This window comes from Mastigoproctus giganteus, chromosome 13 (genome assembly GCF_048544385.1).
Source record: "Mastigoproctus giganteus isolate SK-2022 chromosome 13, ASM4854438v1, whole genome shotgun sequence".
Classification (NCBI taxonomy): Eukaryota; Metazoa; Arthropoda; class Arachnida; order Uropygi; family Thelyphonidae; genus Mastigoproctus; species Mastigoproctus giganteus.
Genome location: NC_143587.1, coordinates 139,415,243 through 139,431,327, shown reverse-complemented (window position 1 = coordinate 139,431,327; position 16,085 = coordinate 139,415,243). Strand labels below are relative to the sequence as shown.

Below are 16,085 nucleotides of genomic sequence, written 5' to 3'. Positions count from 1 at the left end.
GAAAGAAAAAAAATTATTAAAGCAGCATCTAAAGCAAGAACTAAGGTGCAATCATCTTGTAATAACAAATGAACAAAACAAAATTTAATAATCTATTAAATCTCACTCACGAAAAAAAGAAATCCATCTGTCAAAGGCCCTAGTAAGGATCCATATCCATCTAAGATGAGTGTCATCGAAGATCTTTTGTTGTATTGTCTCCTGCAAACGGTTTTGGGGTGTGTGTGTAGAATAACGTTATGCGAGAAAAAAAAAAATATTAAAAAAAGAAAACCATTAACCGAGGGGCATCTGCATATTTCTTATTTAGCACAAAATTAAGAGTCACGCAGTTAGAGCTCAAAATTAAACAGGAATTTCGCCGAAAAAGACAAAAGATCACAGCAGTAGTCTTTTTTTCCTTTTTATAAAATCGTCAGTTGAGTAGAATAGTTAGAATTTTTGGGTCTCTGGACAAATGGACCCTGTCTCTATTTTTATTTACATAAAACGCCCATGCTTCGCTCCTAAAAGGAGTGTTTATAATGTACATCTTAAGTAACATTCAACGTATCTAAGCTATAAACTGTTTTAAGGTTGGTACATGAAAATGAGCAATTTAATAATCTCTAATGAGGTTCATTTATTTCAATTTTTATGTTTATAAAAAAATTGAGACAGATCTGTGGGCCTTTCCGTCTTCATGGTCCCTTACACTTCTCTAATTCTTGCACCGTGGTAGCTACGCCTCTACATCAGTTACACGGACCTGGTATACGCCAACGAAAATCAGCATATGTTCTCAGAGAACCAGTTCTATGGTTCCGTTTGTTAAGATTATTTGTTACTTCTTCTGTCTCTTCCATGCGTGCCGAATCAACAGAATGGGATCCGCAGATTATTCACAGGAACGAATCCCAAGACTAGTGGGATTCTTGAAAGTTGGGTGGTGCTTCAAAGTTTTCCACTTAACGACCATCATTACAACTGGATTGTAATGATGGTCGTTAAGGATATTTTACGTCATCCATCTTCGTATCAACGGGATATCTACAGCCACACCGCCAACAGCCCATATTAATTTTTCTTTCTTTTCCCTAGGCTCCTTCTCAATCGAAGACTGTAGGTTTTCCCAAAATGCATTTGAAAACTGAGTGTATAAACTTAGTTTTCTGCTCGCAAACAAGCAACCTGACTACGAAATTAAATACTACCGATCGCAAATAACTTCGGTAATAATCAAAGTTATTCTCAAAGTAACGTGCAAGCTGCTGGCTGAGGCTATGCTGTTGACTTGCTTCGAAAGTTTGACCTCAACATGGAGAAACAATGTGCAGCCACGAAGGAGGATTTTAGATAATGAATTCAAAATCCATACCTTCGGAATCCGTGAGTTGACTATTTTAGTCCCTTTAGCGGCATGAAATGCTGCTGTTCTTGTGCATTCAACTAACCAAATGCATATGCAGACCTGCTTTTAGTACAACAAATCAAAATAACTGCTGTATGGTGATGTCTATGATCGTATCATGCAATAGGAACACTGGAGTTTAATAAAGCAAGTATTTGAACTTTGTTAGTTATGGAATTTTATTATAAGAAAACAATTAACAATACGCGTAAATATGGATAAAACTCAACAACTTGTTATAATTTCCCCAGGTAATTCACTTCAACCACCAGAAGATTCTACTTTTCAACTGCCATCTGCATTCTAAAAACTAGACACACCTAACAAAACAACACTTAACAGAACAGCATTTACCTGCAAACTTACCTTCGAGATCATTTCCAATGGACTTTTTAGAAATTCGCTGGAGGTGATAAGTAAATCGCGATATTTCTTTTCGGAGGTTATTTTTCACGGATTCCGCTTCCACATAAAGTGCTACTTGTCCTTTTCGTGAAGTGAAGCACCGCAAAAGTTCTGCAGGTTTGCCATCGTTTTTGCTATACAACAAGTACAGTTTCTTGTTTCCTTCCAAGTATATACGACTGCCCTCGGATGTACTTGCAATTCTCAGACATCCCCGAAATTCCTTTCCGGTAGTGCCAAAATGCAAAACCACTCGAAGCGCCCCTCGTGGATAGTACCATTGTATCTCACCTTGACTGCATCGCAGATAAAGAGGCTGAACACCACGTGATTCTTCACTTTGATCAAGACCACTGAAAACAAAATTAGACATTATTAATACGTTATAAACTTAAGAAAGAAAGAGTCTTAAATTAGGGTTTATTGCCAAGTATTATTGTTGTACAAAAATATGTGAAGGGTGGTCAAAGTGTTCTGAGAACAAGTTATTTCGATTGCTGAATGCTTTATAAAGTTGTCTGTCAGTCTCGCGCAGTTTCTAAAGCTTAATTTTTTCTTATGTTGGTATGTGGAAGAGGACTGAACAGTCAGCAAAATCAAGCATCGTCCAGTAATCAATTTTGACCAAAGACTGCAGAAATGTTAAAAGAAATAACTATAGTGTATCACTCAATTATGCTGCTGTTGCAAGATGGTTGGCGGAGTAAAAAGGATTGGTCGGCCATCTGAAGCGATAAATTCTAAAACAAATAATACATGATCATCCGAAAATATCCACAACGTTTATGCAAGATGGGTTATTACAGAAAACCTTTTCAATCATGAAAACATCAGGAGGATGGGGTCCTCAAAAGAGTTGAAAATTAATTCTTGCTAATCGAGATACATTTTTATTCCGTTTGGCAACTGTGATAAAACTTGGCTACATCTTTATGATCCTGAATCCAAATTAGAACGCATGCAGTGAAAGCTCAGGATATCCAACCCTGAATATGTACCGAACCCAACCGTAAGCTGGAAAAGAGTTGACCTCAATTTTCTAGTACAAAAAAAAAAAAGGATTTTTATGATTGATTACTTTGCACCAGAAAACCAGAATAACAAGGAGACATTAAGCCTTTATGCCAAAGTTAAAAACTGAAATTCGGGGAAAAAAAGAAGAGGCAAGTTGGTTCATCGGGTTTTGCTTCTCCATGACAATGCACAAAGCCTGGGTTGAATAGACTAAAATTCATGAATGTGGATTTGAACAATTAAACTACACCCGTACAGCTTAGATCTGGCCTCAACCTGAAGAATGCTTTTCGAAGGATCAAGATCATTGCAAATTAAATTCATTAAGTATATTGAACTTAATGTATACAAAAACACAGAATTTTTTACCTATACTCCGTACTCAGAACTTTTTGACCATCCTTCGTATGAGGTACTGATCTACTGTATACAACAACTCCATCTGTAGTGGAGGATTTAGGCATAAGCGAAATAAGCGGCTGCTTATGACCTCAAATTTGATGCCTTGAACTTTTGGACTATTAATATTAGAACCTCGACGTTGAAATCCGTTATATGCGAGTGTCTTGAAGTTAACTCAGTAAAAAACGTAATGTTTGTGCAAGTTTGTATAACCATGCATTTTTAAAGCACATAGATAAAAAAAATAATAAATAAAAATAATTCGCAAAGAGTCCTGTAGCTACTAGATTAGTTGCTATCCCTCTCGCATCCAATTGCAAATATCTACAAAAATATTCCGCTTACACCGATATTATATAGAAATATTCTTTTAACCTTTTGAATTAATAAAAGGTTTCATATTTAATTTATGATGAAAACAAGGTGGCATTTGTAATGGCATCAGGCACAGACTTAAGAGATGCCCATCGCTTTTTTTTTTTTTTTGTCCCGTACGGATAGTTCATGTATTTATATATTCATTATTTTTTTTCCCCTCCATCCATGACTGATAACAGTCACATCTCTCGAGGCTTTAACCCGTCCAAACAACGATTCGAAACCACAGGAGAGAGAGAGGGCTCCAAGCCATGCGTTTCGCGAATTGGTTAACTTTGCTGTCTCTGTAGCCGGAAGGCAAGCTAACGTGAAAGGACATTCTGACGCCACAAGCTTCATTCCAGCATCACTCCCCAAGGCTAAAGTGGCAGGTTGTGGGAAAGTGCTCCAAATTACACGATACGAGTCCGTGAAACGCTCGACAGAAGACCCTTCGTAAGCTGTAGTGGCACTTAGTTTCGGAGAAGTTTGAAAATTAAAATGTCTTCAGCATTTAGGAATCACTTTATAGAAATATCCTTAGACTTTACCCGTAACAAACGGAGGGAGGGGGGTTCTATCACTAAATAATCTATTAAAATGCCAAGGGAGGATTTTTTTATTGCCATATAATTTAAGTTCTTTCTATTCCAGGACACTTAAGAATTTTACACATTCCAGGTAACTGCAGCATTTCTTAAACATCTTCCAGCCTTGCCTTCCAATTTTCAAGGTGACCGCATAGTAGAGGTAAAGCGGTTTAAAGTGAGTGATGGTGCATAACAGGTTTGACATAATAACCAGAGATATTTTGTGTGTTTTTCTTAACCGCGGTACTTTTAAGCTATTAAAAGGAAAGGACTTCATTAATAATCCTGACTGGCAATTATTTCAAATATCTTAATAGAATTTAACTAAATTCTGTTTTTATCTTGTCAGCGCTGTTAGTCCAGTTTATTTTTCCTGGTGGAGGAGAGGGAAGGGACGTCAAGAGATATTTGAATTTATAAATACTAAAAAGGCCGACTGTCAGAAACCAAAGCAGTTTAAACTAGTGGAATAAACAAGCGAATTTAATTAGTTGTATTTAAACTACAGAAATCTCCAGTACTGTGATTATTTCATTTCAAAATCAAATCATGCCACTTTCTAAAGGGACAGATGCTAAAAACACAATAAAAGGGAAATCATTTTTATCAACTATTTAGAATGACTATCTTTTCTCTTTAAAATCCAACTTTCTATACTGGCCAAATATTTAAAAAGTTGGTAACCTTATTGGAAATTAAAATGGATAAGGGTTGACCCAGTCCTCCTGCGTCTATCCATTGAGTTCCTGGCACAAATGCATCAATACTTTCCCACCAGTGCTCGAGATCAGTGGCTTTTGAAAAGATCTCCCACTCCTGTATTTCATTCTTTGTAGGATTTTGTGCATAGTTTGGGTACTGATATCTTGTTGTTTATAACAATTTCAAGACACATGGGCCAAGATACGTTTGCTCGTTATAATTTCAATAATCATTTTAATAAATGAAGGTTATACCATCAAAGAGAATATATTACTCGAAGACGTTTAAAATACATAACAGTTCACCCAAATGTGCTTTATCACCAAATATGAGATGTGTCAGATGAGTTTGAACATTTTCACTGGTAGGTAGGAAGGAAGGAAATAGCTCGAATAGACAATCAGAATGGGCCTCACTTTGTTGTATACGACATACAAAGCAAGTGGAGGATTTTTCCACTAAGCATCTGGTGTTTGTACCTAAAAAAGCAATGTGCGCAATACGAGTCTTAACATTTATAACTTCTTGCCTATTCGTCCATCAGCTCACACCGCTTAATAACACTTTCCATCACACGACACGTGATCTCTTCGATTTACAAATTTTTTTTGAACACATGTATTTTGTACGGTTCTTTAGTTGGCACTGAAATTGGAGTATTAGAATAACCACTTTGCACTATTCACAGGTATACCAGCTGTGACTGAAAAAGCAAGGGTTTCCACCACTAAAGTTGAAACTCAGAAAAGGGAATGGCAAAAATGAGTGATAGCATTTTGCCAAACAAAAGAACATCCTCTTAAAGAATCCGAATTTGTTGGTGTTTCAGAAAGAAAATAGTAATAAGAGTTTTATGAACCGCGAGTGGCAATCGGACAAAATATCAGTAGCAAATTGTGGTCAGTTTGTGCTAAGTGATCAACGATGAATATCAGGTCGGATAAAAGAAAAAATGATTTCAAACAAGACAAGAACTGCTGTAAACGGACAACCAAGGACCTCGTCAGCCAATTTCAGAGAGAACGCTGCTAAGAGAATTGCATAACTCGGATTTCTGGAATAGAGCTGCTCAAAAAAGGCCCAATATTAATAGTAGTGCAGAAAAAATCCCGCTAATATAGGTTAAAGGCCTTAACACTGGACTGTTGACGACTGGAAAGCTTTGATGTAATCTGACGAATCCAAATTTTCGCCTATACACAAATAATGCAAGGTGCAGAGTTCACAGGGGAAGTAATGAGACAGTTTCACACAGAAGTGTTGCACAAGCTGCTGGTGAGTCAGTGATGCTTTGGGGCTGTTTTAAATACAGTATTATGAAGTGGATCTCCTACTTGAAATACCAACCAGGTTGAATATTCATCCTGGTTGGTATTTCAAGTATGGTATTTCTCGAAATCTTATAGAGAAAGTATGGTACCATCTTGAATATAAAATGAAGGCACAACAACAGCATCTAAAAAACCTGAATGAATTACGGGCTCAGTTGTTTTCGGAATGGCCCAATATTGATATAAAGTATCTTGGGGATTTGGTTAAGTTACTACACATTAGTAATTTAAAAATTAAGCAGCTGACTACTTCTTTATTTAATTTTTTATTTTGCGGGATGCTTAGTTGATGTTCAAAATGCCTGTCTCGGCCAGAAAACAAGGGTTAGCGTATGAATAAAATTTAAGAATTCGAACAACAATTAAGGCCATGAGGCAGCAATAGTAGAGGCTGTAAACTGCGCGTGGCCAGTCTACCTATTCGCGGGATGAAAACCTGGAGATCAACCCTGTGTCTCTAGGGGTTTTAATTCAAAAATCGGCATAGTCAAAAATTATTTTCAACTATTATTCTTAAAAGATTTCGGGGATTACCTTAAATTCTTTCAAAGAATAAGGCGGATTAAAAGTTCCTCTTGTTCCAACCGAACAGTATTTCTGAAGTTCAGTCGGCAACGGGAATTATACGTACACCTTTTCCTACAAGTCAGTGAACGGCAACGCTAGGCAACAAGGCAGCACCACAAATGAGATATTCTGCACATCAACTTGGATCGCAATTTACAGATTAGGCTTGTTTCGAAGAATCAAGTTTACAGGAAGTTCAAGAAACATCTTTATGTAGCAGTTTATAGCCTGTATTCCTTTAACTGTATAGTGCAGAAGAGAACTGAAGTGGAGAAAACAGCTGAACATAGATAAAAACAGATGGAGTCAGGTGCCTTTCACATATATGAATCAATATTTAGTCTACAAACCGATTCTTAACAGACCATCTGGAGAGAAAGAGAGAGCGAGGAATTCGCCATAAACCTGTAACGAATCAGCTATGGAGGCGGTGACGGTGAGAGTTCGTACATCAATAGGTGCGCAGGTCACGTATTCGTGAACGGGAAATTTAACGGTTGCTTGATTTCATACGACATCCACGAACATTATGTTTGTCCAAACCGCAGGTAGTATATTAGTTAAGACTTCATACGAACAAGTCCCTTCTTACCTCATTCTTCCTACGTGAACGGTTCCCACTGTAGACATTCCTTGCCTCTCCTGAAGAGTATTCTTATTCTCCTCTAAGCGAGAATGCTTACGAAAAGGAGTCAGAAATTGGGCAGTCTCTTTTAAATGTTCCGCGTTGTATCGACATCTACGCAAGATGATTTTTTCTATATCCACATCAGTCTTCCAGAGGCAGTCATTCAGGAAGGGTACAAAAGGGTCAAACTTTGACGGATTGATCAAGTAACAATTGATGGATGAACTCTCTTATCAGAGATTGTATAAGAACCAACTTCTTATGCCTTAATCAGATTATATCGTATACTGATAATTATCAGATTATATTAGTTTGATTTTAATGCCCTGATTCGGCTTGGTTTCTCCCACAGAAACGCTAACTATCCACAATACTCGCTTAGCTAACATAATGATCACATAAAAATATACATATTCAGAGTGTCAGTATTGACTGTAATAAACACTACCCTTTCCCTATTTTACTAACTTTCCATTATTTTTCTGTTGATGTAAGGGTTAAGGAAAATCAGCGATTTAGGCCACATTATGCAGTTTATATTATTTCTGTAAACTGCGTGTGTTGTATGGTCGATTTGTTGAATGTCAGACGAAACACTCGAGTTTTCAGAGAAAAAACCTTACCTGAGACCGACTAACTCAGCCACATTAAAAAAAAAAAGAAAAAAGTCCATGAAATGAGACTGGTGGAATTTTAACCACGGAATTTTCCACCGATCATGGGTGACGATATTTAAATGTTCATTTTTTTGCACAAATTTGCCTGATATCCATCCCCATTTGTGCCAAGGATTACTTCTTGTTGATGATCCGATTCACTTCTAAGTTTTCTCCGTTCCCACAAAACAGTGGGAATATGTAAAATTGTTAAATTCACGGGAAAATCTTGTGGTACTGTCAAATTATTTCAGAACTAATGATCCAAGCTGTTATCTCTACTTCCAAACTGTGCTACATCTTTCACATCCAAGATCAGTTCTTGGACTTGAAGGAAGAACAAGGCTTCAAAAAATAACGAGCGTATAAAGTTTTCCTGCCCATAAAAATTTAAAGACAGGGTTACATCAAACTTCGCAGCATTCTATAGTTGACGCAATTATTTATCTTAAATTCATTCCTAGTTAGTGTTAAATAGGCCTTAATTAGCAGCACTGTGGAAAAGCTGACAGTCAATTACCGTACGAATTACGGTTTGAACACACAGCTGAAAGCGTGCTAAGTATAAATGAAACCCGTCTCCACCGGAACCTACATTTAAGCACGATCTTGCCCCTAGTGGCCTCATGCCGCGAGACACTAAGTGCCGCTAACGGCAACATCATTCCCGCAGCGTTTCTAACCCCATCTTCTTCGACCTTTGGTTTTTAGGGCTCTAAGAGCATATAAGGCAAATATTTTTATTTGGCAGGCATCCACTGGAAACCTCCAGCTTCTAATCACGCACGAGACTGAGTTTCTTCTCATGGAGCATTATTCATGCGAGCAAGCAACTTCTGCTAGTACTGGTCGAGATTTAACGTGGATTATCTATTTTATACGCAGGATGCTAAACAGACCTGAACTACCAGCTGAAAATAATTTTAGTATGGAATGAAGGACTCGTCTTATAAAGCGCTTTTACTGGTCGCTTCAGAAGTCCATTGGAATTTCCTTTAAAGCGTTAACCTCAATTCTATGTCAGTTTGGGTGTGGTTGGATTTTTTTTTTTTTTTAATTTCTCCTTCACAGAAGCGAAGTATTTATGGGAAAAAAAAAAAAAGCAGCTTTAGAGTTTAAAAATGTGCAAATCTTCCAACTTTAAAACCCAAATAAAAAATAACAATTGCTTAAGGTGATGATTCAGATCGTCTCTCTTAATCAACACAGCGTGACATCTGAACTACTGCCTTGTGACGAAGTTCCTCGTGCAAATTACGTAGCCGGTCAATTAAAGTTTCTGGGTTAACAGTAGTTTGCTGGCTGCAATTTCTTCAAATTGAATAGTGAAGCGGAACCATTCCCGTTTAAGAGAATGGGAGAAAGCGCACGCGCACTGTGTCAAGCGCAAACTACGACATATTAAATGACCCTTTAACAGACGAGTATAAAAATGCCAAAAATGAATCTATTATACTATACAATGTCACTTTGGCGACTATGTCCTACGTTCGATAATCAACATTTTAGAAGTAGTGCAATTATCTGTTTACAAGTCCGATCTAAAAGTACTGGTTGGTTGTCACAGGGTTTTAGGCAGCCCAAAGAATTGCACCATTATTGCGCCATTTTGTATTAGGGCTGCACAAGTTCACGGTCGATTACAGCCTCAGTTGAAGGAGATATTAGAAATTCCTCCAATCATCGAATGTAGAACCCTCCAAAAAGGGAGCAAGAAAGAAAAAAATAAAAAATTAAAATAGCGTAACTGTTATATTATCATGGAGAATATCCGAGAGTGTTATTTTCAAAATAACACTTCCAGAATAAAATTTAAAAATACAAGGTAAGATCCAAAATTTCCAAGTCAGAATTTTGATAATTAAATATCTGAACATAAGAGTAAAATCTCTATTTTGTAATCTAGAATGTCTATTTTTTTTTTTTTTTTAACAGTAGGTGGTGTTTAGTCGCACATGCGCAAGGTATTGACCTTGCATTGGTGACAGCAAGCAATTTCGTATTGTTTTTCAGAAAGTTTTCTGAAAAATGACCAATAATTATTTTTATTTACTTTTTGTTTTGAAAAAAAATGTGTCTTTGAAACATTGAAATATCTGTATGAAAACGCAGGCTATTTGAGAAATGGCACAAGTGGCTGAGGGAGAAGTCTTATGACTGAGAATGACAGAAATGCGAGACCTTGCGTGTCAACAAATGGCCCGAATGTATCCCGTTGGATACATTCGGGTTGATGGTTAGAAGAACTGACAAGAAGCCTCTCAAGTACATTATATTGTATGGGTAGTTGCCAATCAATCACATCTGATTTTTAAAAGATGAAAAGATTATACAATTTCTTAGTTAACGTTTTTAACAGCAGACCAAGTGGAAACAAGAGCTGAATTTTAAAAATAACTATTTTTAATTTGTAATTTGATCGAAAATTTTTTAAAACAGTGACATGAAGTGCAAAGTTAATCTGGTTATATAAATTACCGCGACATTACAGCCATAAAGACCATATACTTGAGTGACTCAATCGTTTTAAACATAACAGTTTAAAATAGTATTATAGTTCGGTCCTGGAACTTCTCAATCCTTTCTTGTACATGCACTGCAAGTTTCTTATAAAAAAGGGATTTTTTTCTCCCCTCTATTTACTAGTAATGCTGATTCTTTACTAGTGATGCAGCAGCAATACTATTAAAATTTATTTAATTCAAAGTCGTAAATGTAAAGCGTGGTTTAGTTTAGTGTACTGCTATCACTAACCTAAATGTCATTGCACTTTGTACATAACATGTTAACATATGGTTTCTTGGAGATAGCTCAGCAGTTAAGCAGTTCATGATCACACATGATAGCCCTTTTTGGCTGTTCGTAAAAATAAGTGAATTTATGTTTTTATTCGTCTCTTGTAGACGGTTACTGCTATACTTGTTAAATAAGCGCAACTGCAGACCACTCTCTCTCTCTCTCTCTCTCTCTCTCTCATGCACGCACGCGCTCTGCTAGCAGCGTTTCTGGGAAACCCAAATTACCCTGTTGCAAATAAGCCTTCATAAATGATTTACTGAAACTGCCATTCCACGAAACGATCTGTAACACCAAGAGAATGACAACACGCGGTTAATAGGCAAATGAAAACGTGCTTGCCACGTGCAGTGACCTAAGCCTTGTGATATGTATCAATTATTTTTATTCTTTCTTCCTTTGCTCATCGTAAACATGTTCAAATACCACTTTACGCTCAAAAAAGGGAAATAAAATGGGGTTAAAGTCCTGTGACCCGATAATATATTCAGCATGTGGGCTGGCAAGTGAGGAATTTTCTTCGTCAACGAACTCGCCTGCTCCATTATTCGCATGACGATATATATATTTTTTTATTCTAATAGACCTAAGAAAAACAGAACGGCAAGACATTTCTCAAATAACGAGCCTTTAGCAAAAACCTGAGATAAGTACTACACTTAACTCCGGGATGTAGTTAAACTACAGCTGTTAATGAAATTTGAAGTTGTCTTGTTTGCGAATATCTAATTAAATACCAGTTCATATAGATCAGACATGGCGTTTGGTGTTGCTTCTAACGGAATTTCTTTAATGCCTGTCAAAAGTCGATTGTGATCTACAGAAGAAGACATTATGGAAAAGTTTTCACAACAGAGCGAATCGTCACGTGAAAGTGGATAGAAATAAATATTTTTGAAGATTCCCGCTCAGTGAGTTCTAGTTATGGACGAACACCAAATAAGGAAAAGAAACAAACATACTGAGAGTGGGCTTTAAATTTCATCTGAAGTGCTGTACACATCAGGCATATAGCTTTTGAGTTCAGCAGTTTTTCTCAGGAGACTTGGTTCGTGAGGAGATATACAAGGACCAAAAACAACCGAATGTGGCGTTCTGAAAATAGTCAATTTTCAACAGAACCAACTATTCCGCTTCTGAAATTGTAATCTGGTGTGTTTTAGGTCAGCATGCAGTTTTTCCTTCTTCCTCCCTTCTCTCCAGGGGCCTGATAAATACATCAACGTTCATTTTTTAACTAGAGGTTGCCAGACAAGCCTGTTGCCTCTAGTAAAATAGTCTATATCGGAAGCTAAGCGAGAATGTCAAAAGAATCCTTCGATTATTCTTAGAATAATCCAATGGATTATTCTAAGAATTTCGGAGCGCTAAGATTCCACGTTACTTTCCCAACTCTGGAGTTACAAGAAACTGACCAAAATGCGACTTAATACGTTGTATAAAAAGGCTTACGTGTTTCAAATAATCGAGCGAACACTTCACATATCTCAAAAAATGAGATTATGAAAGTTTCAAAATGGAAGGTGGGTGACTCATCTTCCATTTCGAAAAACCAATAGTTCGATACCGATTGTGGGACCATAATGATATATTCTTTCCATTACAGCATGAATACATGCGATAAAATGACAAGATATGCTGGTGACTCGTGGTCCCAGTTACTGTACAGAGAAGGCTAACCACTTCCAACGTATTCTATAATTGTGTATGATTCTATAATTCAAATTTGGCACAATAAATAAACTAGGTGCTTTAATTTTACTTCTGGAGGGGGGTAACCTTTAATCAAAGAAACGTTGACCTTTTCGTGCCAAATTCACCATTATATATGGTCTCGTGGCAGAATACTGTATATTCTAAAATTCAAAAAACAAAAACGCTTACGAATACTGTTGTATAAAACTAAATTCGGATTTAAAATGCATTTAAGAACATTTACTTTAAAATTTGTGTACAAGAAAGTCTACAGAATCAAGGTGATTTATAATCGTTAAGGTTTTCCTGCGAAATACTGAAAACAATTATTTTGCATTGTAATAAAGAAAAAGCTATTTATCATCACTTTGTAATGCAGTCCTAGAATTACGAGGAACTCAAACTCAAGTATTAACAGAGAATGTGTAACGATATGAGCTGCAGCTAGCAGACTTAGTTTCTCACCTCTGAGTGGGTGAGCGAGAAGGGGCAAACAACTATTTGTACCCTCCTTCACTTACATCTGTGGATAGGCACTGATCGTACGGTCTTCTTGTCAATTAGCCACCTTTTTATATATTAGCGAGTAAATCGCGAATGATGTTAGGGGGACAGTGATCACGATCACTGTCCTCCTAACATCATGTGGAAGATGTCCTAGGTTCGAATCCCTGTTGAGGAGGGGATGTTTTATGGCCTCTTTTTCTCCAGGAAACACGCGTTCATCCAGTGAAACAGGCAAACAGACTACAGGTTCATACAGGGCCGCCTTTCTGCATTGGCCAAACGGCATGTGTCGAGCCTCCAAGTGGAAAGAGGGCCTCAAAAAAAAAAATAAATAAATAAATAAATAAATAAAATAATAAATAAAAACTTTCTGTTTAGCTGTACAAAGATAATTAAAAGTACCTCAAGGATTTTGTGTTGGGAACCCACTATCTTGAGCCCATGGCACAGAGATGACTGAGTTTATGTGCATCATACTGACACTTCACAGACTTAGTTGCTTTAGTGGAAAACAATTAAGAATCTTTATATATAGAAAGCAGAAGAAACAAAAAAAATTTTGTTTCAGTGAATCGGAAGTTTACTTATACGCTAATAACATGATCGCAAGTTGTGAGTTGGTTATATTCTATTGAGGTTGGGCTCGAGAATCTATCTGATCTATAAACGATGCTCACACAGAAGGCATTAACCTCCCCCTGTGGTTAAAAAAAAAAAAAAAAAAACGAGTGATACTGAAAATAAAAAAATGAAACTCTCAATAATGCATGTTGCATGTGGATTTATCTCAACCGGGAAAGAGTGGATTTGGACACCGAACCAACCATTGAGCAGATATGATAATAGCTATTGCAGACATCTGAAAAGAACACCATCATCTACTTTAGGATGCAACATTACAGCAGCTTCAAGTGTTCGTGAATTCCTTCCTCTAATAATAACGGGAATTGAATCCAAGCCCTTTCCTATATGGTGTACCAGAATAGTACAGTACACAACACAGTAACAAATTTACGATCATCTGACGGTTTCAATTAATTAAAAACCAAGTTCAGTATGGTGGAAGATTCGTTGATTGATTTGCTATGAACGACTTCGGCTAGCTCGTGGGGGCAGACTTCTCATCGTATGTTCGATATACAGGAAGCCGTAGCAGTTCGTAAATGGTGATCTGTTTATTTACAGACCATTCCAGGATCCAAAACGATTACAACAGTTTTGCCGCTGCTTGCCTGAATCTTTAGTAGCACATCATACTTATTCTACTTTGTGTTTTTCATGTGCCTCATCGGAAACAATCACTGTCTTGGAAGCATGGATTTAAACTTCACGGTAGTGCGATCATTTTTCCCGCAGTTCCCCTTTTAAGCCTGTCTGTTGGAAAGTATCTTTTTTCCTGATGCAATCCTAAAATTGGGCAACAGTCCACACAATTTCTTCAATTTCCCTAATATTTCCACTGTCCAAACATAAGCAGACCTTAAGTTCTAACTCAGCTCATGGAGAACATACACCTAACTGTTTGTTTACAATCGACTTATTTAAAACTTAACTTTTGCCAGTTGATACACATTGAAACACTTACCTTCCAACCCAGTCACAATCGTCGGATGCAGGCCTACAGCTGAAGTTTCCCAACAAGGAGAGAAGCACAGCTAACATCAACACAACCTCCGAGGCCGGACCACAGGCGACCACCGGCCGCAGATATCCCATCTGTCCACCTCGTTCTAAACTCGATACATCACCGCGCGCACCTCACACAATCTGCTGCATTCGCTTCTTGATAACTCTGCCGGCAAGTAGTGGCGCGATCCATTCCAAATACGTAGGGGGATGAAGCTCGAACGGAAGGAGGGAACACAATGAATTACTCGCTGCCGCTAAGATCAGGAACGCGTGTGACACAAGCCACGTGCCGTGAGCGAGGCTGCTCATGCTCAGAAAGGCTTTCGCCAATACGTTTAAGATTTCCGAGCGGTGGATTCGGGCGGGACGCAGAGAAGGAGGATAGTGGGCTGGGTTTATTGTAGGTGAACCATCAATAATACTAGAGTTCACGTTGAAGGAAATTCGTTACTCCGTCAACAGAACCAGTCATGCTACACACCCTTTCTTGAAAACAATTTTAACGCGCAAAGAAAGAAACAAATTGTAAAACTTTTAACAATTTACAATATAATTAATGACAAAACTAATAAACTGAATTTAAAACTCGTATATTTTATTATCCAAACAAATCCGCGAATTAGTTGGATGCAAGGAAAGGGTGGTTACAGCAAGTAATTAAACTGCGTCATTTTGAAGAGCTGTAGAAGGCAAAACACACAGTAGCTGAAATTTAGAATGAATGATAATCAGGTATTGAGGAATGAAGGAGGATAGTGATACCAGGAATAAACAGCGCTGTGTATGCAAATTATATTCCAGTAAGGTATTCGTGGAAAAACTATCCAACCAGGTGATGGAAAAGATTTAGACATACGCTTCTATGACAAAATAGGTTACGCAACTTGGTACAGAAGCATTTATAAGAAGGATAGTTTGCCTGCATGCAAATTACCCTTCTCATAAATTCAATGTTCGTTATAAACCCTCCTTCTTTGAGAAGGTTCTATTACATTGTCCTTTAGCGTTTATCCTGAGTAGTGCGCTATGCCCTGAACTCCTCATCCAGCACGTTATTCCCAACCCTTGAGTTTGAGACTGCTTGGATGCAATAGTTCTGATGCAGCATGGACCATCCCCGCAGGCGCGAGGGTACATAAGTACAAGTGCTTTGAGTGACTATAGTTCAAACATGCATGATTGCTAAACACAGTGCTGTTTCTTGTATCTCTCTCTATCTTGTGAACTTTCTAGAACAGCTTGTTCGGGAGGCAACTAGAGAGAGTAATACTCTTGATGTGGTTATCAGTAGTGATTATTCATGCATTAAGAATCTGCAGATAAAGGAACCACTACGTGGCAGTGATCAAAGTGTGCTGAAGTGGCATTTACTGAAAGAGGTAACTACCATCAAGGGTAAAGGGAAGGGTTCTTTAA

General features: G+C 37.5%; 1 protein-coding gene across 1 annotated transcript in view; it reads right to left on the bottom strand.

Annotated features, from left to right (window-relative positions):
• LOC150076486 (meteorin-like protein) overlaps positions 1-14,789 on the bottom strand; it is a 31,631-nt gene extending 16,842 nt beyond the window's left edge. The window contains exons 1-2 of the mRNA XM_090387457.1: positions 14,626-14,789; positions 1,757-2,148 (exon numbers count right to left, since the gene is read on the bottom strand). Of these exons, the coding sequence (XP_090243583.1) occupies positions 1,757-2,148; positions 14,626-14,756 (523 nt within the window). The 5' untranslated portion in view covers positions 14,757-14,789. The remainder of the gene's footprint in view (positions 1-1,756; positions 2,149-14,625) is intronic.
• Between the last annotated feature and the right edge of the window lie 1,296 nt (positions 14,790-16,085).